This window comes from Erythrolamprus reginae, unplaced genomic scaffold (genome assembly GCF_031021105.1).
Source record: "Erythrolamprus reginae isolate rEryReg1 unplaced genomic scaffold, rEryReg1.hap1 H_22, whole genome shotgun sequence".
NCBI classification, from domain to species: Eukaryota; Metazoa; Chordata; class Lepidosauria; order Squamata; family Dipsadidae; genus Erythrolamprus; species Erythrolamprus reginae.
Genome location: NW_027248476.1, coordinates 122,585 through 147,373, shown reverse-complemented (window position 1 = coordinate 147,373; position 24,789 = coordinate 122,585). Strand labels below are relative to the sequence as shown.

Sequence of the window (24,789 nt, the reverse complement as noted above, 5' to 3'; positions counted from 1 at the left end):
AAATCTGATAAATAAATAAATAAAAATAAATTGCCGCCCAGATCTGAAAAGTGCCCAGGCTAAGTGCAGATTGTTCACTTTCCATCTTTCTATTGGCTGTTTATCTGCCCTATCAATGAAGCCATCATCAGTATTTCAACAGCTGTAATAGCTGCTATTGTTCTGAGGGCAGTAACACTTAGACTTTGATGTGGAGCCAAAGTAAGGAACACAATATGATGAAGCTATGGTGGAGAGGATAATAATGATTTTGAATGTCCTCCCTGTGCATTCAGTCTGCCTAGTAGTGGAGTGGTGGGGTCCAAATTCTTCAAAAATAGTTTTGTCAGTTGGAGTGTCAGCAGCTGTTCTTCAGAGATCCTCAGAAATCTTTCTTCCAACTGTGATACAATTCTGTATACCGGAAGATTTCACTTTTGATAATGAAGAACCTGAATCATAGATCCCCAAACTACGGCCCATGTGCTGGATATGGCCTGTGGAGGCCATTTATCCGGCCCGCCGCCAGGCGCCTCCATCAGAACATAATCTCCAGCTATCCCTCAAATCTCTCCAGCTATCAGCAACAGGAAGAGTGGAGGCACAGGGAATGCTCACTGACCAATCACCTTCTAGGATTCATCCCGACCACTAGCGATGAACCAATAGCAGGTCACCTCTCATCCACACCCAGGAAGGTCCCCACTCGGGCTGCTACGCACTTGTCATTGTATGGCCGTGGTGAGTAGTTGAAGCCGCTACTCCTCCCCATGGTCCCGATTTCTAATCCTGGTCAGGACTGGAGGTAAATGTTGCCACCACTAGATGAACCCTCGGCCGGTTATGTCTATCCTGATAGTGTGTATACATATTTGACCTTTTTATAAGAGGCCCCGGCAGACTATATGTATAATATGTACTGCGTTAGAGTGTCATTTTGGTGGTGGTGTGCCCAAGGATTTTGTAAATGTAAAAAATGTGCCGCAGTTCAAAAAAGGTTGAAAATTATTGGACTAGATGACCTGCAAGGTCCCTTTCAACTCTAATAATTAATTAATAAATAAATCTTTTTGCCACCTTTTGACAAAGCAGTCAACAGGGAAATCAGACCCACCTGACAACCGTTACTAACTTAATAATTGAAATGATTCATTTAACTGTGACAAGAAAAGTCGTAAAATGGGGCAAACTTCACTTAACAAATGAAATCAATTTCACAAACGGAAATGTTGGGCTTGATCACGGTCGTTAGGTCGAGAACTACGTGTAAAGAAGGCACGACCCCTGCCACCATCATCACGAATATCCACTTGCTATAAACACAGGAACCAAATAAGATGATTATTAAACGAAATTGATAACTGCCCCTAATATAGTGCTCTCCGAGTATACAACAGAACGTCTCGGAATAATTTATTTAAATGGAAATAAGCACCAAAATCAATAAGTACTTTTCGCCATACAGGCTGTGGGTTAAACAACAACAAAAAAAAAGATTTAAAAAAAAATCGCAGCGGAAACAAGTTTTCTCCATGCCGGCAATTCTTAGCCCGCTCTACCGGATCCACTCGGGACACGGGACGGAAATCGACATATTTCTTTCCTCTATTTGTTCCGGTGAGCGCTGCGCATGCGTCTGGGGGTCACGTGAGCAGACATCGCCGATGTACCATTATGGTGAGCGTCCGCTTCCTTTTCCCGCTCTTGCAGCTTTTCGCGCCCTCGCTGCTCCTCCCCCGCCTCCCCCTCGCGCTTTTGCTCCTTTTCTCGGAGAGGGAAAATAGTCGGCAAAGTCCTTTCGGTAGGCCCGTCGCCCATTCCGCGGAAGGTTGAGTCTGAGGCCGAGATGGTAGGAAGGGGAAAGCTGCATGGGGGTTGGAGAGCCAGCCCTTTTCGCGGTTTTTGTCTACAGGGTGGGTGGGAGGAGGAAACCCCGGGATTAGTATACTGTATTTGCTGACGAGCGAGAAATTGATCATGGCTGCTGTAGGAAGCCACGTTTCCCAGCTTTCCGTTTTCTCAAGTGCCATTCTCTCCTCCTTTTCCGACATAATCTGTTGGAAAAGGCTGGGTAATAGTTGATAATTAAATCGAAAATGCAGCGCGCTTTCCCTTATAGTCCAAGTCGTAGCCCCCAGCTATTTGCGAAATACCGTGGCAAGTTCCCGTGAATTTCTTGCTTGGGTGAGTATAGCAATGTTTATAGGGCAGAAATTTTCTTACGTTTGAGATTATGTGTGTGTGTGTGTGTGTGTGTGTGTGTGTGTGTGTGTGTGTGTGTGTGTGTGTGTGCATTTATCAGTTCTTTACAAATTTGAATATATATATGAGCTAAATATATGCTAAATCTACATATACTAAATCTACATGCTAAATCTTGGCTTTTGCACAGCCTGAACGTTCACATCATTCATATATATATATATATATATATATATATATATATATATATATATATATATATATATATATATATATATATATATATATATATATATATATATGTTATCCTAGTCTCCCTTAATTTAAAAAAAATATTCAGCAAAAACGATAGATATAGATATATAGGGGTTTTTTTGTACAAAGCTGAAGGGATCAGATCCTGTGGTCTAGTGGTTAATTCTCTGCCTTACAAGGCAAAAGCTGCAGGATCAAATTCAATATATATAGAATTGAATTTATTAGATTTGTATGCTGCCCCTCTCCGAAGACTCAGGGCAGCTCACAACAAATACACACACACACACACACATGTGAAGTGAACATTCAGATTGTGCAAAACCCAATATTTAGCATGTAATTTAAGCAATTGCTTTGGTGACTGCTTTTTCTTCTGGTTTAAAAAAGAGAGGTCTTGGGAATCTGCGAATTAAAGCCTAAACTGCTCGATTTGCTGGGCCTGTTGTGTTTTTAATCCTCTTCTTCCACAAGGGGAAAGTGGGGCGCCATGTGCTTAATTTCAGAATTTAAAATGCCATGAGTCAAAGGAGTTTACCATGGGACAAACCGCATCAAGAACTAAAATGAGATGACTAAAATGTCTGTCCCTTGAAAAAAATTTAACTCTCAGCAAGATAGTAAATTTTTTTTTAAAAAAAGAAGTAAGCAATGGCAATTCAACATCCTCTCATTCATTAACTAGGCAGCCATCTTTTTGAGGGGGGGGGGGACAGTTTAACATTTATGAACATGGTATAGTTCTCTTGCTGACAGATTTATATTTCTGGCTTTAAAGTGCTCTATTATAGGGTCACTGATATTCTCTGAGCTTTATTAATGTGGATAAATGGCTCAAGAGAAAATTTCTAATTTTTTTTCTGCCTGTAGAAAAATGTAAAGTACATAGTAGTAAAATCTACATTATTTCTGTATCCTGATATTTTTGTACTTCCGTGAATATTAGCCTTTTAAAATTTAGTTTACTGACTGTAATAAATAATAATTCATTGTTTTGGCATAAGTTGGGAAACTTCATTATGTACTTGATTGTGACAGTTTTTAAAAGAGTTTTACCATATAATTTTAAGGGAACACCACAAAAAGATGTCGTAATAAAAAATGATGCTCCATCAACATTACTGTTAGAGAAACATGCAGACTACATAGCTGCTTATGGAACGAAGAAAGATGATTATGTAAGTATTCTGTTAACATAAATAGAATTTATTCAGCTCTCTACAAAACTGATGGCGAACCTATGGCATGCAAACCATCACCCTAGTTCAGCTCCATCATGCATGGACCCGCACCTCCTGCCATCCAGCTGTTCATCGGGTCTCTGCCGCGCATGCGTGGGGGGGCATGCATTTCTTGGGGATTGGGCATGCATTAGTCCGCACTTACGCTTTGGGCACTCTGGAAAAGGTTAGCCATCACTGCTATAGAACATGTAAATATATATGGAATATAGGAGTGATTTTCTTTTAATTAAATATTTAATATTAAATTTTTATGCTGCACATCTTCCCTATGAGGCAACTCTGATAAACATGGTAGAATGTAGATGGTTTCTTTAGGTCAATGATGTAATCTGGCATGTATTATCTGACTTCAGAACTGTAGAAGTCTCTTTTAATGACACTGAGACCTAAAAACCTTACTTTTATATTAATTGGACATATTTTTTTACGTTTAATACTTATTTCTGCTTTTCAAATGTTCTTTGGTTAAAATTTTGGAACAAAATAATATGCTGCTTTGGCCCATTATAATGGTTAATTATAGGCAATATTAGCCCATGATAGCTAATATCTGGTAGCCCCTTTCCAATCTAACAGATTTTATTAAAAGGCATAAGCTTTGGGAAATCACATTTCATTTAATCAGATCATGGAATAATTAAACTGATGTACATTTATATTGGATGGGAGATAGATGAGGATGGAAAGACAGGATGATTATACAAATGGGGCTATATGAGACAGACTGCCAGTACTTAACATGTAACAATTGTCAGTTTTAAGGATTTATATATTCAGAATTGTTAGTTTAGTCAATGAATATATAATTGGGAACTTTTAGCAATTTGCAAAACATTCTAGATGCAAATTGTTCCATACCTAGAACAACTCATCTCATACATTTTGTACCTGAATGAAATCATACTTCTTTTCGTAGATTTAAGGAAGAATCCTCAGTGTATACTTGGTAAAGCAGCGGTCCCCAAACTACGGCCCGCGGGCCGGATGCGGCCCGCTGAGGCGATTTATCCGGCCCGCAGGGAGCCCACGAGATTTTATCCATAGATATAATAAGCTCTCGAATCTCCCGTCCATTCACCGCGGAGGATGAGGTGAGGAGGAGACGGTGCAGAGGCAAGGGGCGGGGAGGAAAGCGGGCCTGCAATTGGCCCCTTGCAGGCCCACTTTCGTCCCCGCCCCTTGCCTCTGCACCGTCTCCTCCTCACCTCATCCTCCGCGGTGAATGGACGGGAGATTCAGGAACCCCCCTGAATTTGCCCGAATGGAGGCAGTGGCGGCTTCAAGGGACCTGGTCCTTCTCGGCGCTGCGTTGCTGCAGCCTCCGAGCTCCGCTGTTGTCCCCGGGCACTATTACCTCAGCTGCGCTGAGAGAGAAAGAGAGAGAGCGTGGAGGGCAGCTTGCCGGTCCACGGCCCCCTGGATGAGCGGCCCCGCATGGCCCCAGCACCGGACTTCGCCGTCGCCTCTGCCCCCGTCCGGCTCTCCAGCAAAGAGTCCACCCCTTTGCCCTCCCTGGCGCCCGGCCCCAGGCCACCGCCACCTCCTCCTCCGGGTAGCGCACCCGAGCTCTTCCTGCAGGAACGGGTGGTGGGGTGGAAGTGGTTGGACTTATCTACACGCGCGCCTGCTGATTGGGAAGAGGGGGAAAAAAATCTGCGCCTCCAAAGAGGGGAGGGGGGGGGGAAGAAAGAAAAAAAGAGTTCCCACTTGGCGGAAGGCGGAGGGGAGAACCGAGCGTGCTGCAGCAAGTTTGCTTGGCTTTCTGGGGCTTTTTTTTCTCCCCCCTTCCACCACCCCTGTCTGAATGTCATTTGCAGCTTAGGAGTGACCTTCTCTCGGGCTTGTTGTGGATGCGGCGCGGATGAGGGGGAAAGCCGTAAGCGCGAATTAGCAAAACCAGTTCAACCTCTTCTTCGCCTCCTTACCGACTACTGAAGAAAAAAGAAGCTTCGTTGGGATTTTGGCTCTCCACAGAGACTTTCCAAATGTGCTTTTCAGGGCAGCCGGGCTTTTCCCCTCATCCACGCCACATCCACAAGCCCGAGAGAGGGTCACTCCTAAGCCGCAAACGACATTCAGACAGGGGTGGTGGAAGGGGAGGGGAAAAAAAGCCCCAGAAAGCCAAGCAAAGTTGCTGCAGCACGCTCGATTCTCCCTTCCGCAAAGTTGGAACTATTTTTTTCTTTCTCCCCCCCTCCCCTCTTTGGAGGCGCAGATTTCCCCCCCCTCTTCCCAATCAGCAGGCGCGCGTGTAGATAAGTCTTCCACCCCACCACCCGTTCCTGCAGGAAGAGCTCGGGCGCGCTACCCGGAGGCGGAGGCGGTGTGGGGCTGGGCACCGTGGAGGGCGAAGGGGTGGACGTGATTGCTGCCTCTTAGCTAGAGAGCCGGGCGGGGGCGGAGGTGACGATGAAGTCCGGTACTCTCCGCTCGCTCTCGCTCTCTCTCTCTCTCTCAGCGCAGCTTAGAAGTAACAATGCCCAAGGACAGCAGCGGAGTTTGTGGGCTTTAGCAACGCAGCACCATGAAGGACCGTATGTTGGTCCTTTGAAACCGCCGCTGCCTCCGTTCGGGTGAATTCAGGGGGTTAGCTGGAGAGCCGGACGGGGGCGGAGGCGACGGCGAAGTCCAGTGCTGGGGCCATGCAGAACTGCTCATTCAGGGGGCCGTGGACTGGCAAGCTGCCCTCCGCTCTCTCTTTCTCTCTCTGTTGCCAGCGTGGTGTATGAGGAAGAGAAAGAAAGAGGGAGAGATAGAGAGTGAGAGAGAAAGGATAGAAATATAGTGAGAAAGAAAGAGGGAGAGGGAGGGAGGGAGAGAGGGAGAGATAGAAATAGAGTGAGAAAGAAAGAGGGAGAGGGAGGGAGGGAGAGAGGGAGAGATAGAAATAGAATGAGAAAGAAAGCAAGAGAAAGAGGGCAGAAGAGGGAGAGATACAAAGAGGGAGAGAGAAAGAGTGAGTGAAAGAGACAGAGAAAGAAGAGAGAGAGAAAGAGGGACAGAGAGAGAAAGAGGGAGAGATAGAGAGGAAGACAGAAAGGGGGATAGATGGAAAGAGAGAGAGAGAAAAAGAGAATGAGAAAATGAGGGAGAGGAAAATGAAACGAGAGAGAAGGAAGAAAAGAGAGGGAAGAGAGAAGTAGAGAGGAAGGAGGGAAGGAAGGAAGGAGAAATGGAGGGAGTTTCTTGATTTAAGTTTAAATTTACTTGTTAATAAAAATGTATAAATTACTTTATTACTTAATTACTTCTTATTTTAAATATTGTTTTTGTTCCCATTTTGTTTTTTACTTTAAATAAGATATGTGCAGTGTGCATAGGGATTTGTTCATAGGGGTTTTTTTATAGTCCGGCCCTCCAACAGTCTGAGGGACAGTAAACTGGCCCCCTGTGTAAAAAGTTTGGGGACCCCTGTGGTAAAGAAATGAAAGTTCCTTGGGAATTCTTTCCCTAATCATCTAAGTAAACAGTCATGCTACCTTTTACATTTATTATTTCTTTAGATTCTTTAGATATTAGATTAGAAACTAATATAAACCTGATGCTTATTTCAGGAATACTGCATATCAGAATATTTAAGAATGAGTGGTGTCTATTGGGGATTGACAGTAATGGATCTCATGGGGAACCTTCATCGTATGAACAAAGAAGAAATTCTGGCATTTATCAAATCTTGCCAACATGAATGTGGTGGAATAAGTGCTAGTATAGGCCACGATCCTCATCTTTTATATACATTAAGTGCTGTTCAGGTAAATGCATACATTATTTATATAGATTTGCTAATGGCTTATCCATAGTGTTAATGTCTAGATGAACTGTTTTCTAAACTCCAAGATAAGATTTTTTTAAAGCAATTCCTTACATTTGCTGAGTTTTTTTAGATTCAGCAATATTAATTGTTAGCAAAAAAGTAATGCTACCTTTTTTGTTTATTAAAATTTCTCAAATAAATGGTTCTGCTTACTGTTTTATCTTGTACAGTTGAGTGTTTGTTTGATTATTGATTGATTTGTGTGTCAACACTTAATCACGTGGTTCAACAGAGTTGGAAAGGACCTTGCAGGTTATCTAATTCAACCCCCTGCCCAAGCAGGAAACCTTACATCTTACTCTACCTAGGGTCGAACTCACAAACTCCTGATTATGAGGCAAGACTTCCACCTGTAGGCCACAGGAGATCTTATGCAGCATAACCCTGGACCACTCAACAGTAATGTGTCACCAACCAACTTTGACAATATTAAGTAACTTCCTATAACTAAGAATGCTGATATTTTTAACACAAAGAATTATAGCTTCTTGGGTCAGTGATGAAACAATGTTTATCTGAATCTGCAGTTGATGTGGTTTAACACACAGCTCTAGAATTACTCTGAGACCCAAGAACTTTAAAAAAAAATGTATTAAATTTCCGGATTTTGTCAGCAATCTAATTCTTGAATCTTAATTCAAAACACCAAAATATCTTAGACCTAGATAAATAATTCAGTTGCCTTCCAAATTATAGCTAATATCATATTAACCAACGCAAGCTATAGTAAAGTACATTCAAGACAATATATTAAATCATCTGCCTTCAAATAAATTGATCAGATTGGAGCTCCAATGATCAGATGAAATCCCAAATTAGCATAAGGAAGAGGAAAGGAAATGTTGCTTATTTGTCTTTAATCATGGGGTAGTAATTTCATATAAATTGTTAACTGTATAATTAATAATGCTGTAAATCTTTATGGTAATCTGGATAAATGTTTATGATATTGGAATTATTTACTTTGACATACTTGTTTTTAATTAAAAAGACAACTTAGGTTGGATCCAATTTGCCATGTATAAGTAATTGAAAATAGTCTCATATTTTTTGGAGTAAAAGATACCCCTTTGTACCCCCCAAAAGAGGGTGAAAACTTGGGTGTGTCTTATACACCAAATGTAGCCTGACTTAGCCATCCCCACTCTTTGGTCTCTGCCTGCCAGCAATTTACCTCCTTGCAGCAAACAGCAGAACACCCTGAAGCACAAGCCACTGATTATCTGCCTCCTGACGCTTAGCTGATTATAGTTGCCAACAAGCCCAAGTGCTAAAATGAAACTAAAGTTGCACCTAGGCAGATTGCTTCAGGGAAAAGCAAAGGCTGAAAACTGGCTGGGTTTTTTGCTGCAAGGAAGTAAGTCAATAACTAAATGCCTATAGAATATTCAAATTATTAGGCTTCTTTTTTAAAGACTACTTTATTATTGTTCTAGACAATTTAACAAAATAAAGAATCTCTTTAAAATAAATGCTTGCTCTGAAGAGGCCTAGTGCTATTGTGTTTTTTTTTAAATAGAGAATACTTCCAGAAAGCTACATCAATTTTAAAGATCTGTAAAATATTATCTGAAATGTCCTGTTTTAGTATTAAGTATTAGTATTAAGATAAGGCAGCTGACTTAATCATGGAGTTAGATCTATTTAACCCTGCTATTCTGTTCACATTTACTATACACCTGTACTGTCCCCTGGTCCTTTTAGACCCAGGCTAAAAAAATGTTGATTTTAGCTACTGTAAGTTTTTTTAAAAATACCTTTTGCATTCAAAAGCGCCCCCCCCCCCTCCGGCTTGGAACTTGCAGCCTAATCTATATATAAAGTGGAAATAATTGCACATGGGGGGGGGGGGGGGGGGCTTTTCTGAGCAAAGTAAATAAACATTAATTTTTTTTTCATTTCATTTTTCATTTGTTTATGATAAGGAATGTTCACATTAATATACCAATGCAAAGGGTATTTAAAAAAACACTTTCTGGGATTAATGTACTGCCATAATGTTCATTTCTCCAATTTTTTGCTATTTCTATGGGCCAGGCACACATGCGCAGAAATACACAGCAAACAGTGTATATCATCTGTGCTGTATGGCAAATTGCTGGGAGGCAGAGGCCTTTTTTTCTTGTTTTACTCCCCCAAAACTAAGGTGCGTCTTATACTCCGAAAAATACAGTACTTTAAATATAATTAGGTATGGGTTATAACTCAGCATATTTTGGACATAATTGGAATCTTAAAATGTAAAGTACCTTTAGATACCTTACATTGGAGGTAGAATAAAATAAGAAAACAGGATGGGGATATTTTTTTATTTCAGGCTAGTGAAATAAAATAACATTCTAATTAAAATAGTTTTGGATTGTTTTCAAATATACAAATAAGTTCTCAGCTATTTTTGTATTCTAAAATTTTCATTAACTGGTTTTGTTTTCCAGATTCTAACCCTGTATGACAGTCTGGATGTTGTCGATGTAAATAAGATTGTTAGTTATGTAAAAAGTTTACAGAAGGAAGATGGATCTTTTGCTGGAGACATTTGGGGTAACTTGTAAAAGTATATTGATTCCCATTTTCTTATAAAAGATTTAAAAATAATTCAAAAGGATATATGTTATTTCCATATTTTTCTTAGCTATGGCTACTTAGATCTATGATGATATTTAAGTCCGTCTGACTTAATGTGTGATATGCTACCATTTTAGCTCTAGAATTACTCTGAGATCTGAGATATATTGTTTAATACTAACTACAATTTTTGCATGAGTACAATTACTTTTTGTCACAGTCTCATTGTGAAAATTTTGGTTTCTATGTAAAATTTAATATTAAGATGTGTTTAAATAGGAATTTGTATATCTTTAATATACAACTCTTTAATTTATTAATATATTTACTTTTAAATATGATTCTTAAAACAATGGTTTTTTTACTCATTTAGGAATATTTATATAAAGCTAACGCTGTCTATGATGGTACTTAAATCGATACATAATGTATTTTTGAGCCTAACTTAATTTTGTAAACTTATTTCATGCAATGTATATAGCTGCTTTTATTTGTTCCTTTAGGAGAAATTGATACTAGGTTTTCATTTTGTGCAGTAGCAACTTTAGCCCTTTTGGTAAGTTCTTTGACTTTTGGTAAGTTCTTTGATTCATACTCTGTGTGTGTGTGTGTGTGCGTGTGTGTGTGTGTGCATACACAAACACACATACAGTGATCCCTCGAGTTTCGCGATCTCGATCTTCGCGAAACGCTATATCGCGATTTTTTAAAAAATATTAATTAAAAAAAACCCCACTTCCGCGTTTGGCTTCGGGAGTCAGCTGGAAAGCGGCGCGGCTGTTTTAAAAGGTCGCAGCCGGCCTGGGGGGCTTCCCAGCACCCCCCCGAACCCCCAACCTGGGTCTTCCCGGCCGCCCACGCAAAGGGGAAACCCCGGCTCCTCGCTAATGCCCGCCGCTCGCCCGCCAGCAAGAGGGGGAAGATCCAGGGAAGGTTCCTTCGGCCGCCCAGCAGCTGAGCTGCTCGGTAGCGCAGCAGCAGCGAGGAGCCGAATCGGGGTTTCCCCTTTGCGTGGGCGGCGGGGAACGCAAACTCCACCATCTACGCATGCACGGCCATAGGGGGAAAAAAGGGCGCGCATGCGCAGATGGTGTTTTTACTTCCGCAACCCTACATCGCAAAAAATCGATTATCGCGAGGGGTCTTGGAACAGAACCCTCGTGATAATAGAGGGATCACTGTATACTGAAATGGTCAAGATATATTTTCAAATAATCTGTATTTTGTTCATTAGACACTTTAAAAAAAAAAAACTTCCCAGAAAATTATTAGGAATGTAACTTTTAAAAATATTCCTAGTGGAAAACTGGTATTAGCTAGGTTGTCTGGCAATGCCAAGAATTAAAGTTCAACAAAATTGAACAATCCAAGTTTGAAATTGATATTATCTTCAGACTGTAGGAAAAAGAATTATAATGAATTTAAAAAGTTATATTTCTGCCATTAAAAATATTTGGTAGGTGTCTTCAGTCCTTTGAGTAGTTTGCTAACATTAATTAGTTTTGACAAATACTAGTTTCTGCATTTGGACCTATTTCTTCATTCAGGTACTGGAAATTATGAATTTGCTAAATTGTAGAGCAGTGAATAATGGAAATAGAGTTGACTCAAACATTTCTCTAACTATGGATGTGTTAAATTGAGTAGAAAGCCATTGCAGATGGAGCACCCCTCCTTTATACTCTACAAATAACAGTTGTGTGTTGCCATGTTGAGTAGATGCTTAGTTGGGTTTTGCCAAAGAACTTATTTTCAATTTGCTGCTTTTCAGGGGAAGTTGGATGCAATTGATATGGACAAAGCAGTAGATTTTGTGTTATCTTGTATGAATTTTGATGGGGGATTTGGTTGCAGACCAGGATCTGAATCTCACGCAGGACAGGTAAATTGAAATTAAAGTTCAGTAATAATATGTTGAATTATCTTTAATTTAAACTTATTTTTAAGTCTTCTCTAGTTCCCTAAATATTAAACATACTAAATCTTTCTGCATAATGTTATAAAAAAACGGGGTAAGGAAAATATTTCTTAGAAGAAAAATAAGTTTAATTAATATCCATTGATCTGTGTATCTCTATCAATAAATTGAAGTTTTATTTTTAAAAGTTACTATGTAAATTAGTTCCTCTTTTAATACTTAAATTGAAAGTATGATAATTAAAGTTTGTTGTATATATTATATAAGTAATTGATATCCCACATTGTATTTTTCCTTTGCTTTATCTGAATTTCTTTATATCTGTAATTTTAGATCTATTGTTGCACAGGATTTCTGGCTATAACTGGACAGTTGCACCAAATAAATGCTGATCTTCTAGGATGGTGGCTTTGTGAACGTCAATTGCCATCTGGTGGCCTTAATGGAAGACCAGAAAAGGTAAAATTATGTATGTTTTGTTTTTTTTAGAATTCTGGAGTTTGAGAAAGCAGAACTTTGTAAAAAGTGACTGATTGGTTCTAGCATTGATACTTCCATTAACACTTAATATTTTTAGCAAGGATTCTTGTCCTTACAGGTGCTACTTTCCTTATGCATTTGCAAATAACCTTGAAGCATTAATCTAGACTAGACCTACACAACATACTAATCACGAAGCAGCATTGGGTCTCTTCTAGACATTCAGAATAATAAGGAAATAATGGAAAAGTGATTTTTCTCTTGCCTTTTTCCAATGGGAAATACAATGAGGCAATGTTTGGATAATGTATTTATACATTGTTTTGGGGAATAGATTTGACAGGTAAAGTATTCCTTAATGTAGCAAATTTGTCAGGACACTAGAAAGCTTATAAGGTCTACCTCATTAATGTGCTATGACTACGAACGGAAATGATGGAGTTTCCCCATCTTACTAATACTATATATTGGTTTATTGTATTTCAACTAATATTTCTACTTTTGGTACAAATCCTTTTTTATCTTTTAAAAATTTAGTATGCTGTTTCTTACTAAATAACCTAGTTCTACAAGCTGTTCATTTCTTATTTTCCAGGCATTTGCAATCTGATGTTCTTTTTCTTTAAACAGAAGCAATCTAGCCCATACTTGTTAGGAAATTGCAAGTCCATGCCTGTGTACTTTAATGTATTCACACACCACAATAAAACCCTTTCTCACCCTGTTAAGGCATAAATACTATATAAAACAATGGTTGAAACACAGCACTAAGCTGCAAAGCATCTAAATTATGACTTCATTCAAACATAGTCATTGTGAAATATTTGTAATTCTAATTAAGCTTTTAGAAAATAATTAAGGCAGCAAGAACATTTCAAAGTTCAGTGTAAATTTATGTTTTTTAAAAAATGTTCTAATATGTATTAGTCATCTTATTAACTATGGACATAATCATAGGTCATCACATGGAGGATTTTTCACAAAAAAATATGATAGATGAAAAATAGCAAGCCTAATAAAATAATTTTAAGGAAACTTTGTATAACTTAAATTTAATTGTGCACGTTTAATAAAAAGAAGACTCCAGTTTTTTCTGTTCAGTGGGAGAAGGAACAGACTTCCCTGTCTTGTTTAATTTTTATGCAGTGAAAATATCTTATTTTGACTTAAATCACATTATTCTTGCTCTTAACAATCACTTCATACCTAACAAGCTGCTGTCATTTCATTTGTTAGTTACCAGATGTATGTTATTCATGGTGGGTATTAGCATCCTTGAAGATAATTGGCAGACTGCACTGGATTGACAGAGAGAAATTATGCAATTTTATATTGGCTTGCCAGGATGAGGAAACTGGAGGATTTGCTGACAGACCAGGAGATATGGCAAGTAGTCTCAAATTGATTTGATTTTACTAAATCATAACAGTATATGATGCTTAGAAACATGTGTGCATTTATATTATCTAGAAATCTAGATAAATGAAATGGTGTTCATTAAAGGATTTTTTTCTTTTCAAATTAGATTAGTTGTACTTTAGTAGATGATCTGAAGATAACTTCATTATTACATTTTGTTTCTAATCATAAGTAGTTACTATTAGGGAATCAAGGACATAGCTAATCAAATACTTAGAAAACCTTGAACCAGTTAGAAGTTTTTATTAAAAACTTCTGAATGAAATATCTCTTGAAGATGTAATGCTGGTAGATGTAATAACCTTTAATCGATGCCAAGATTTTATCGTAATATGACTTTAGATATTATTTTAATTCAGAATGAGAAGTGGGGATAGTGCAAGAAAAATCACTAGCCTATAAATAAATGTATTTTCAGAAATATGTGGGGCCCTTATGAAAATGATGGACATAGTTAGCTTCACATTTAGTGTAGAAATGCACCTTCCTGTCTAGAAAAAGTACAAATGTACGTTAGATGACTAAGAAATATCCTTTCGAAGTACTGTATATGGGTAGCAGAGAATAGTGTTTTGTTGCCATTGTAGACATTTTATGAATGCTTAAGCGCTGGAGCCATGTTATAAATAGCCAGTACTGCCACAACATTAAAAGTATACATGAAATGGAAAATACATTTCACTCAAGCCTAAAACAAACTACAAATAATCCTCGATTTACAACCATTTGTTCAGCAAGCATTCAAAGTTTACAATGGTGCTGAAAAATGGAACTTGTGCCCTGTATCTAAAGTTACAGCCGGTGTCAAAGCCAAGGTATATCATGCATGGAACATTATACCACTGTTCTCCATGTTAAAAATATTCCTATCAGTCTAGGAACCCACACTATTAGCTGCACTGAATATGAAGTTCAGAGGTGATGGGTAAAATGACAAATGATGAATACATACCCTACCATAAGTTTGAAATATAATAATTTCAACCTATAGTGGATATAGAATCTCTGAATTTTAGCATTATCATACTTCAAATGAAAGTTCCCTGCTTCTTTTCTCCAACATATTAAATTATATACCTGGGAATGAAAAGGGGCGGGAAGCTACACATTGTATTATGGCTAATTAGTTTGTATTTCCTTTAATTAAAATCCTTTTCCTGATTTTCTAAAAATGAATAGTTAATACGATATGCACTACCATTGTTTTTTTAGTCGAAATCTTCATATTTTTTTATTATAGAAAACTGCCTAATCTTTTAAACTATATTATTTCATGGAAAGTAATGTTTTCAATAAATATACCTTGCTATATTCTAGGTGGATCCATTTCACACTTTGTTTGGAATTGCTGGACTATCATTACTGGGTGAAGAACAAATTAAGCCTGTAAATCCTGTGTTTTGTATGCCTGAAGAGATCCTTCAAAGAATAAATGTACAGCCTGAACTTATTAGCTAGGGTACAATATCTATAAAATACTTTAATCAGCAGCTTTGAATTTTTCCATCAAGGCATTTCTAAATGTGTTTACATGATAAATTGCCACTTTACTGTAAGCACTATCATTTTGTACATGTTACTGTAAACAAAGTTAATAAACTGAGTGTGACATGTACTTGAGGTTTTCAATAACAGATGTATGTATTTAAGTATTTTGCCTCCAGTGCTGCTTCACTTTGAAAATAACACCATGTTAGGTGCAGTAGATAAATACTTGAATTATTATTATGATACAATCATTCATCCGTCTGGGTGATAAGCAACAAGTATTAGATAGTAAATTGTCCTAGATATTCTTTCTGTTGATAGAAATGTACTTGTTTATTTTGCCAGTGACTGCATGCACTTGAATGCCCCTTTAGGATATGCAATAATTAAATCCAGTTTAACTTATTTGTCAAACCATAATAGAAGAAATACAATGGTATCCAAATAGTTACTCTATTAATGACATTCTTTAACGAAAACTCACAATTATAATGTAACTTGGTTTTAACTAATGGCCTTGCTGAATTCTACAACTTGTTTTCTTTGCTCTAATATATTTATTGTAAAATGTGGCTTGAATCTCAATTTTAGACTTGGAATAATTGTATATATTCAAGAATAAAGTTATATAAGATTGTTTCCTGCAAGAGAAAATACTTTTTTTCCATTAGAATTATAGAAATGTCGCTATTTCATATGTTACAACTGCATTTGTAAGTTGATTGAATCAAAGTATAAATAAATCTGTTTTGCTTTAAACAGATTAAAGTTAATTATAATTAGACATACAGTATTTGTCCATGGCCCACTGGAAGTGAGTAATTTTCAAGCTTGTATTTTTATTGCATTTCTGTTTTCAAAAAAGTCAAGAGTATCTCATAACAGTTTTTAAATAAAATATTTAGGTTCTAGCCTTTGTGTTACATATGACTCGTGCACATTAGACCTAGAAAGGCAACAGTTATTAAACCAGAGTTGTTCATATGTAAAAGCAGAATTGTACAGATGGGTCCTCTGGTTACTTGTTCAATAACAATTCAAACTCCTCACTAAACAACTGGTTTTGACCAGTTCTCAGTTTTCTGGCTACTACAGTGTATCTACAGACACATGATCACAATCTAGATACTTAGTGGCGTGTTCGTGATCATGTCACAGCAAGCCATTGTCATGATTTTCAACATTCCCTGCTACCTTCTGACAAGCAAAGACAATGTGGGAAGCCAACAGAAAGTTGGACCATTTGGGTCATGTGAGATTATGGCAACCAGAACTGCCATAGGTAAGCAATATGATCATAGGACATTACACTTTGCAATCACATTATGGCAATTCCACTCTCAATTATAAACCAAGCAGTAGCTATATATTTCCAAAGTATTGTAATGGATTTTTTTTTTAAAATTCAAAAGCTAAAAGCAAAGCGAGATGAAGTAGATTCTTGGAGAATTCTGGACTTGTGCAACTACAGAATTAAATATTCAGCTCCATATCAACTGGCCTTTACATATGGAAGGTTATTATTTGGAAAAAAATGGAATATTAAAATTGCTACAAATTACACCAATCAGCCATACAGTATCCCCATTTTTTCATTCTGTGACATTTAGAAAGAAAAAGTAAAATGGAGCTTAGAAAACAAAACTGCCTTCAATCTTTTCTGCAGTAGTCAATTTCTAAATCTTAATTTTTAAAGAACATTACTTCAAGTGTGACCTAAGCACCAATCAAAATGGCTGCTTCAAATGAAACTGAATTTTATTAGATTATCTGGTCAAAAAAGGATATGTCATGCAAACGTCCATTTTCCGAATTGATAATGCTATCAATCAGAATTTCTGGTAGTAATTACTAAACACTGCTGTTAAACTGGTTTCAAAGAATATCAGGAAATCTACCGTAACTCATTTGTACTGAAGAAAATACGTCCATTTTCCAATATCAATTAATTTGCCACTGTTACATGTTTAAATTTTGGTTTTCATTTTTCCTCCCTAATTTTATCAACATCTACCTCTACCTGGATTAGGTTAGTCTGAAGTTGCAAACGAGTTTGAAATTGGACCTTGAATGTGGTACGTAGTGCTAGAAAAGGATGTATGCAAGGAAATATTGCACTTGCATAAAGATCAGTATCTAGATTCTTAAAAATGCAGTGTTTTGGTAGTTTCATCTGAATACAAAGTAAAGCTCATAGGAATACAATAGTAGCTCTTCAAAATGGCATTAAAGCAATCCTATTGCAATCCGAATTGCAGATTTCGTTGGTTTCAAATCTGACAGCTGCTGTCTCATCACTTACATATAACCAAATATTCGGTTCATGCTTAATTAAGTTCTGCTTTTCAATGGGCCTTATGATTAATATGCATTTTTGGTTCACTTCATCAAAAAGTGACTGAACTAAGGAAATGCAAGCATCCACCCCGGTGTTAAACAGGTTATTGACAGCTCTGAGAAGATGGTCTTATCCTGGATGAAACAAGCTCAATTTATGCACATCATTTCCCTTAGTTCTAAATCGCATTTTTGCTACTAATGAACTGCAGTGTCAACTGCCTAGGAAGTTCCCTTTTTAAAAAAGTACAACTGTGGGCTAGGATATTTTAACCAAAGTCTTAAGCTGTGGGCTACAGTTTCTATCGAAGTGATGACACGTTGCATCACGTTTGGATAACCCGATTAAAAAAACACGTCTTACTAAAGCCTCCACATTTAAGGGTGCTTTTTTTCTGGTGGGTTGTACCATTTTGAGACAACGGCCGAAAACGTTGAGAGAGGGGGGCATACTTAAATCACACTCTCCAATATTCACCCGTGTAAAAAAGTTTCTCCCCAAGGTTGAGGGAGCTCATATCAGAGGGTGTGTTTTTTATGTCACTTAGCGAAATCCATTAAATAGGAGACACCCCTCTGTCTTGCTTGAAATAGTACAGTCCTCCCTTAAGCGCGGCCGAGGCGCAGCCTGGATTTTGAGGCAAACGGGGCTGAGGATTTCTGCCTCGTGCTGGCGTTTTCTGTAGGCGATCCCCGAATCTAGTGGATCATGCAGGAAGTGTCGGCTGCTTCCACCTCTTATTCGGGCCGCTGCTCGTCGTCTTCTGGCCCCGAGCGTCAGCCCCGTTACCAATTCGGTCTTCAAGAGACTCCGTGTTTGACCGACGAGTCCTCTCATCCTCTGTGGAGGAAAACGGCTGTCAGGGGCCCCAGTGGCGGCGGCGCCGCCTTCCCTCCGAGAGGATTGGAAGGTGGGCATTGCCCGAAGAAAGTCCGATCGTAGCCCCCAAAATAGTGAAAATAACGCTCTCTTCTGGGCGGGAACCTCGATCCCCAACTTAACTTTCAAGGCTTCTCTAATAAGTGAATGAGAAGCAATAACAGCAACTCAAAGTTTAGGTCTCTTTATAACAATTTTGCCTATTCAGGTTTTGAATAGGCAAAACTGCAAAACTTCAATCCTTATTTATCAAATAGACTTTTATCCCACCTTTGTCATTTCATTAATTAGGTAGTTGTTGATGTACAAGTTCATTTGGTGATCACTGAAAAAAGTGATAGTTACAACCTTTGCAACATCCCCATGATCCCGTGATCAAAATTCAAATACTGTACCTGGCAACTTTTTTATTGAATATTTTTATTAATTTTTATAATATCAATAACAAAAGAACATACAGTACACACAATATATAAGTGTTTAAGTGCTTGCCATCAGACAACATTCATACCCCTCCATCCAAATGGGGGTGTATTTTGTATATACCATTTAAACTATATATCTATTTACATATTAAAAAGTGATTCTAATTTATTCTTTACAGCTTGGTCTCAAATTTGCAGCTGACTCATATTTATGACCGTTGCTGTGTCCCAAAAGGTCATATGTGATCCCCTTTTGTGACCTGATAAGCAAAGTCAAATGGGGAAACCAGAGTCAACAACTGCTTTGCTAACATCAACTGCAGTGATTCATTTAACAACCAAGGCAAGAAAGGTTGTAAAATGGGGCAGAACTCACTTAACAAGTGTCTCACCTAAAAACAAATTTTGGGAATAAACTGTCACAAGTCGAGGACTTAATATAACTTAATTTGGCAGACATACATAAAATTCCTCCCGCCTATTTTATCCATAAAAAACAACCCTATGAGATGTTATTGTTGTGAGCCGTTCCGAGTCCTCGGAGAGGGGTGGCATACAAATCTAAATAATAATAATAATAATAATAATAATAATAATAATAATAATAATAGTAATAATAATAATAATAATAATAATAATAATATAACAACAAAACAACAACAACAACAATAATAATAATAGTTCGGCTGAGGAGTCACTGGTCCAGTCTTCCAGTTCGGTTTTCAGCTTTTTCCGACACCTCTAGCTATTAACTATTTTATTTTTTACATACACTTCCTTTTGGTTAGCAGCTCAAAGAGTTATGTATAGTTTCTCCTCTGTTTGTCAGAACAGCCCTGTAAGGTGGCCTGGAATCTCTTAGGAACGTTTTCTGGCTGAAGAAACAGCTTGGTTTTCTTTAATGACAGTCTGCATTAGTTGCCGATCAGTTTCCGGTCACAATTCAAAGTGTTGGTTATGACCTATAAAACCCTTCATGGCACCGGACCAGATTACCTCAGGGACCGCCTTCTGCCGCACGAATCCCAGCGACCAGTTAGGTCCCATAGAGTGGGTCTTCTCCGGGTCCCGTCAACTAAACTGTCGCTTGGCGGGACCCAGGGGAAGAGCCTTCTCTGTGGCGGCCCCAGCCCTCTGGAACCAACTCCCCCCAGAGATTAGAATTGCCCCCACCCACCTTGCCTTTCGCAAGCTACTTAAAACCCACCTCTGCCGCCAGATTTCTTCTCCCCCTAGGCCGTTACAATGGTATGCATGGTATGTTTGTATGTATGTTTGGTTTTGTATATTAAGGGGTTCTAATTTGCTTTTAGTATTGGATTTTTATTGTATACTGTCTATGATTGCTGTTAGCCGCTCCGAGTTTTTGGAGAGGGGCGGCATATAAATCCAATAAAACTTGAAACTTGACAATCCCACCTCTTAAATAGGCTCTACTGGCTCTCTCTATTCATCTGATCATACATCTGATTTGTTAATCCTTGAATGTTGAATATTTATCTGAATATTGGAAAGATTAATTTTATCTTGGCAAAAGTAACTCAAAGCTAGCTTTCTCTATTATTTTTAATCATAAATAAATATATAAATACAGCTTATATATTAAGATAACATATACCCTAATGAGGGAAGAAACAACAATTTTTTTGCAAATATGGATAAAATATATAATTAGTGGGTGATGCATTGGACAACTTGAAACAATTTGGGGTTAAAATTCTGACGTAAACTAAACTATATTAGATATATGAGAAATAATAATTTATTAAATACATAATTTAAGGCTATAATTATAAATGTGCATACGCCTTAAATGAATGACTAATTGTGGATCTGATAAGTAGAAAATAAAAGGTGGAATTCAAAAGAATTTCTAAACTAGGACTTTAAGACTCTAAAAAGGCTTGGTTTCTTTCTAAACAAATCTGTAAATGATTAAGCAGTTAGAGAACAAGAAGATTCTGCTCAGTTATATTAAATTACAATTATTGACTCAAATACAAAACATATATTTTTATAAGAGCCGTTATAGTTTGAATATGAAGTAAAATACGTAGATTTTTCTCTTTTTTACAATTTAAATTAGTTTATCTGTTTGTTTGTTTGTTTTTTGTTTATTTTGTTTGTTTGTTTTTAGTGGATTTATTCTAAATCTGGTTCCAGTCCATAGGATGATAAACAATGATATTCTAGCATAATATTTTTACGACTAATGGAAATATTTTCATTTACACATAAATCTACTCTTAATCTTAATGTAAGACTTAATGTAAGCATACACTTCTAAATAAACATGCATAGAATTGTTCCAAAAAACAAGGAAAGGTAGATATTTTCTGCAATTTTACTGAAAAATGTAAAATGGAGAGGTACAGTATTAGTGACCTTGTTCAGTGAAACTATATTTTCTTCCTTATTTAATGGAGCTATGAATTTTATATATCTGTTCCACTATGGTAATTGAAAAGGCGATCTTTTCTGAGATGAGCAAAACCTAGTAATTTAAAAAATACAACTTCGTGACTTTAACAAGGAATACTTAGAAATTGATTAATGGATTGGCTCTATTTTATCTCCCATGTGGATGTCAGTAATCTGAAAGTGTCATTACCTAGTTTTCTGCAGTATCTTAGGTATCCCCAATTTTTTAAAATATAGGTAAAAATTATCTTGAAAAGTTTAGAACTTTCATGATGTAGATGGGTTTCAATTTATACTCTATTAAAGATATATTTATATATAATATTTTAAAGTTGGATATTCCAGAACATCTAAGGGTGGGAATCCTATGGCACTCATAGGCACCAAATTTCCAAAATCTTGTTTAAAAGAATTAAAATTTTTATTAATAAATAATGTTTCAAATAACTGCCTTAGAAATAAAGAAATGCGATCACTTTATATTAATTACTTTTTTAAAATATTTTTATTTTTATTAGATTCATATTTTGGAGACAAGAGCTCTTATGCAGAAAACATTAGCATAGTAAATATGACAAGCCCTTCTTCCACCAAGGATATAAAAATTTCTAGAGGACGGAAAACACCTCTCTCATCCAACAGACCAGGATGTAGAAACTCGACTCCTTTCATGGGATATTCAGGTAAAGAAGTTGGCTTAAATCATTTCAAAAGAAATATTCATACTAAATAGAAAACTATTGGACTTCTATTGAATCCAGATTGAAATTAATTTAGTTAACTGACTTGTATGTCACCAAGTGATTGTAAAGATCTCTAGAAGGATCTTTTTAAACTGGATAAGTGGTCAACCAAGTTGCTAATATAGAGCAATTTAAGTACACAAGGTCCTCAATTTACAACTGTTCATTCAGTGACAATTCGAAGTTACAGCAGCACTGAAAAAAGGGACTTAGGTTCAAGGGTGGGCTACTGCCAGAACAGGGGGGAATGCAGTGGGGTAGCAAAAATGGAGCTCCACTCCAGAGCACCCAATTTACACAGAAAGATGCAACAATGGGAAAAATTTAAATATATTTTTATTTAAAAAAAATAAAAGACTGATGGAGGCAGCTGTATAAAATATTGCATTATTTGGAGGTCTCTCTTTCCAAAGTGTGCTGAATGGAATGAGATTTAGAACAGGTAGTCAAAAATACTTTTCACCTTGTACATTTGTGATTGTGAACATTTTAAAAAGTGGTGATAGTTACTGACTTTGATGGCTTTAAAAGGGAATTGGATAAACTCATGAGGTATACTACAAGCCTCTTATATTAGCTCCAGGTTTTGGAGGAATGTGGGAGGCAACATATCCTTTGCAGGAGAACTAGCTGAAGAGGAGTGTCATAAAGGTGAACATGGCTTCTTTGACACACCAATTATTATTATTATTATTATTATTATTATTATTATTATTATTAATTAGATTTGTACGCCGCCCCTCTCCGTAGACTTGGGGCAGTTCACAACAGTGATAACAACAATACATAGTAACAAATCTAATAATTAAAATCTAAAATAACAGTTTTACATTACAAAGTCTAAAAAGGAAAAAAACCCAATAGATAAAATACATACACACAGTCATATCATGCACAAAATTACATAGACAAGGGGGGGATGTCTCAGTTCCCCCAAGCCTGACGACAGAGGTGGGTTTTAAGGAGTTTACAAAAGGCAAGGAGTGTGGGGGGCAGTCCTAATCTCTGGGGGGAGTTGATTCCAGAGGGTCGGAGCCACCACAGAGATGGCTCTTCCCCCTGGGTCCCGCCAGACGACATTGTTTAGTCAACGGGACCTGGAGAAGACCAACTCTGTGCGACCTAACTGGCCGCTGGGATTCGTGCGGCAGAAGGCAGTCTCGCAGATATCCTGGTCCGGTGCCATGAAGGGCTTTATAGGTGATGACCAACACTTTGAATTGTGACCGGAAACTGATTGGCAACCAATGCAGACTGCGGAGTGTTGGTGTAACATGGGCATATTTGGGAAAGCCCATGATTGCTCTCGCAGCTGCATTCTGCACGATCTGAAGTTTCCGAACACTTTTCAAAGGTAGCCCCATGTAGAGAGCATTACAATAGTCGAACCTCAAGGTGATGAGGGCATGAGCGACTGTGAGCAGTGACTCCTGGTCCAGATAGGGCTGCAGCTGGTGCACCAGGCGAACCTGGGCAAACGCCCCCCTCGCCACAGCTGAAAGATGTTTCTCTAATGTGAGCTGTGGATCGAGGAGGACACCCAAGTTGCGGACCCTCTCCGAGGGGGTCAATAATCCCCCCCCCCAGGGTAATGGACAGACAGATGGAGTTGTTCTTGGGAGGCAAAACCCACAGCCACTCCGTCTTATCAGGGTTGAGTTTGAATCTGTTGACACCCATAGCAGAAGAAAGGAATAGGTTGTTGTTGCATAAGTGTAGGTTATTATCAATTACTGCAATGATAGGCAAACCTATCCTTCAGTAAAGCATTTCATTATTCTGTATTATTTACATATAAAAACTATATTCTCTGTGTATCTAGAATAAAGGTTGCTTGCTTATTGAGCTATCGAGCAATGGTCAAACCAACCATGATTGGATTAAGAAACTACTTGCTTGAGATAATCCACCCATTTGATTAGCTTAAGGAAATCCTTCTGTTTGTCTAGGGCAAAAACGAATTAAGACATTCTTATGTTTGTTTTAGCTATCCTGCCCTGACAGGATTATGTTTTGCTTGCTATGTGTAACAAATTAAACATTCCCATTGTAACTAGGAGTTGATATTTTATATTTGTACACTCAAGAAAATGATTATAAATAATAAACTGGTAAGCCTATGGGCAGAGCGTCATCCCAGAGAGACGAGAGCTTCACACATCAATAGTTGCTCACACAGAGAGATTTCCTGGCCCAGGGAAAACCTTGCTTAAAGAAATCATGTCTCAGTGTCTGTGATTTCTATATCTGTACAATAAGTCCAGCAAGTAGCCAGAGCCAGAAGACACCTCTGTGTGCAGTCTCTGTTGGCATGGGAATAAAAATGTTTCTGTAGGCAAGAAGTGGCTTTTTTCAAGTAAAGACCCTATGCACGAACATGCATACTACCCCTCAATGGCACTTTATACAGATATGTTTGTTAGTTTTATGTTATAGAAATAATATCAGTTTATCAAATATCAAAAATATCAGTTAAAAACAATAACTGATTTTATACATCACATTGAATAAGACCTAATTAGCTAGACCATTTCCAAAGGTCTGCAATAATACAAACATTTTTGAAACTTTTTATACAGCCATCTGTAAACCTGATATGTAAATCCAATGAGAATAGGG

The 24,789-nt window shown here is 37.7% G+C and overlaps 2 protein-coding genes and 2 non-coding genes across 5 annotated transcripts in view; all 4 read left to right on the top strand.

The window, feature by feature from the left end:
* Nucleotides 1-1,555: 1,555 nt before the first annotated feature.
* LOC139155489 (geranylgeranyl transferase type-2 subunit beta) lies at nucleotides 1,556-16,018 on the top strand. Of its 2 annotated transcripts, none has more exons than XM_070730638.1 (9): nucleotides 1,556-1,656; nucleotides 3,507-3,614; nucleotides 7,235-7,432; nucleotides 9,930-10,035; nucleotides 10,563-10,615; nucleotides 11,831-11,941; nucleotides 12,311-12,436; nucleotides 13,694-13,843; nucleotides 15,194-16,018. In XM_070730638.1, the coding sequence occupies exons 1-9, from the start codon at nucleotides 1,654-1,656 to the stop codon at nucleotides 15,332-15,334; spliced, it is 996 nt and encodes a 331-aa protein (XP_070586739.1). In that variant the 5' UTR covers nucleotides 1,556-1,653; the 3' UTR covers nucleotides 15,335-16,018. The 2 variants fall into 2 exon arrangements, with proteins under 2 accessions (XP_070586739.1, XP_070586741.1); XM_070730640.1 differs by having other exon boundaries at nucleotides 1,637-2,163.
* LOC139155491 (small nucleolar RNA SNORD45) lies at nucleotides 3,995-4,069 on the top strand. Its single transcript, XR_011557079.1, has one exon. It is a non-coding gene; the product is annotated as a small nucleolar RNA SNORD45 (small nucleolar RNA).
* LOC139155490 (small nucleolar RNA SNORD45) lies at nucleotides 7,986-8,065 on the top strand. Its single transcript, XR_011557078.1, has one exon. It is a non-coding gene; the product is annotated as a small nucleolar RNA SNORD45 (small nucleolar RNA).
* A 2,392-nt stretch (nucleotides 16,019-18,410) lies between the features above and the next one.
* Nucleotides 18,411-24,789, top strand: part of LOC139155484 (mutS protein homolog 4-like) — an 84,583-nt gene continuing 78,204 nt past the window's right edge. Inside the window, exons 1-2 of the mRNA XM_070730631.1 lie at nucleotides 18,411-18,612; nucleotides 21,946-22,110. Of these exons, the coding sequence (XP_070586732.1) occupies nucleotides 18,411-18,612; nucleotides 21,946-22,110 (367 nt within the window). The remainder of the gene's footprint in view (nucleotides 18,613-21,945; nucleotides 22,111-24,789) is intronic.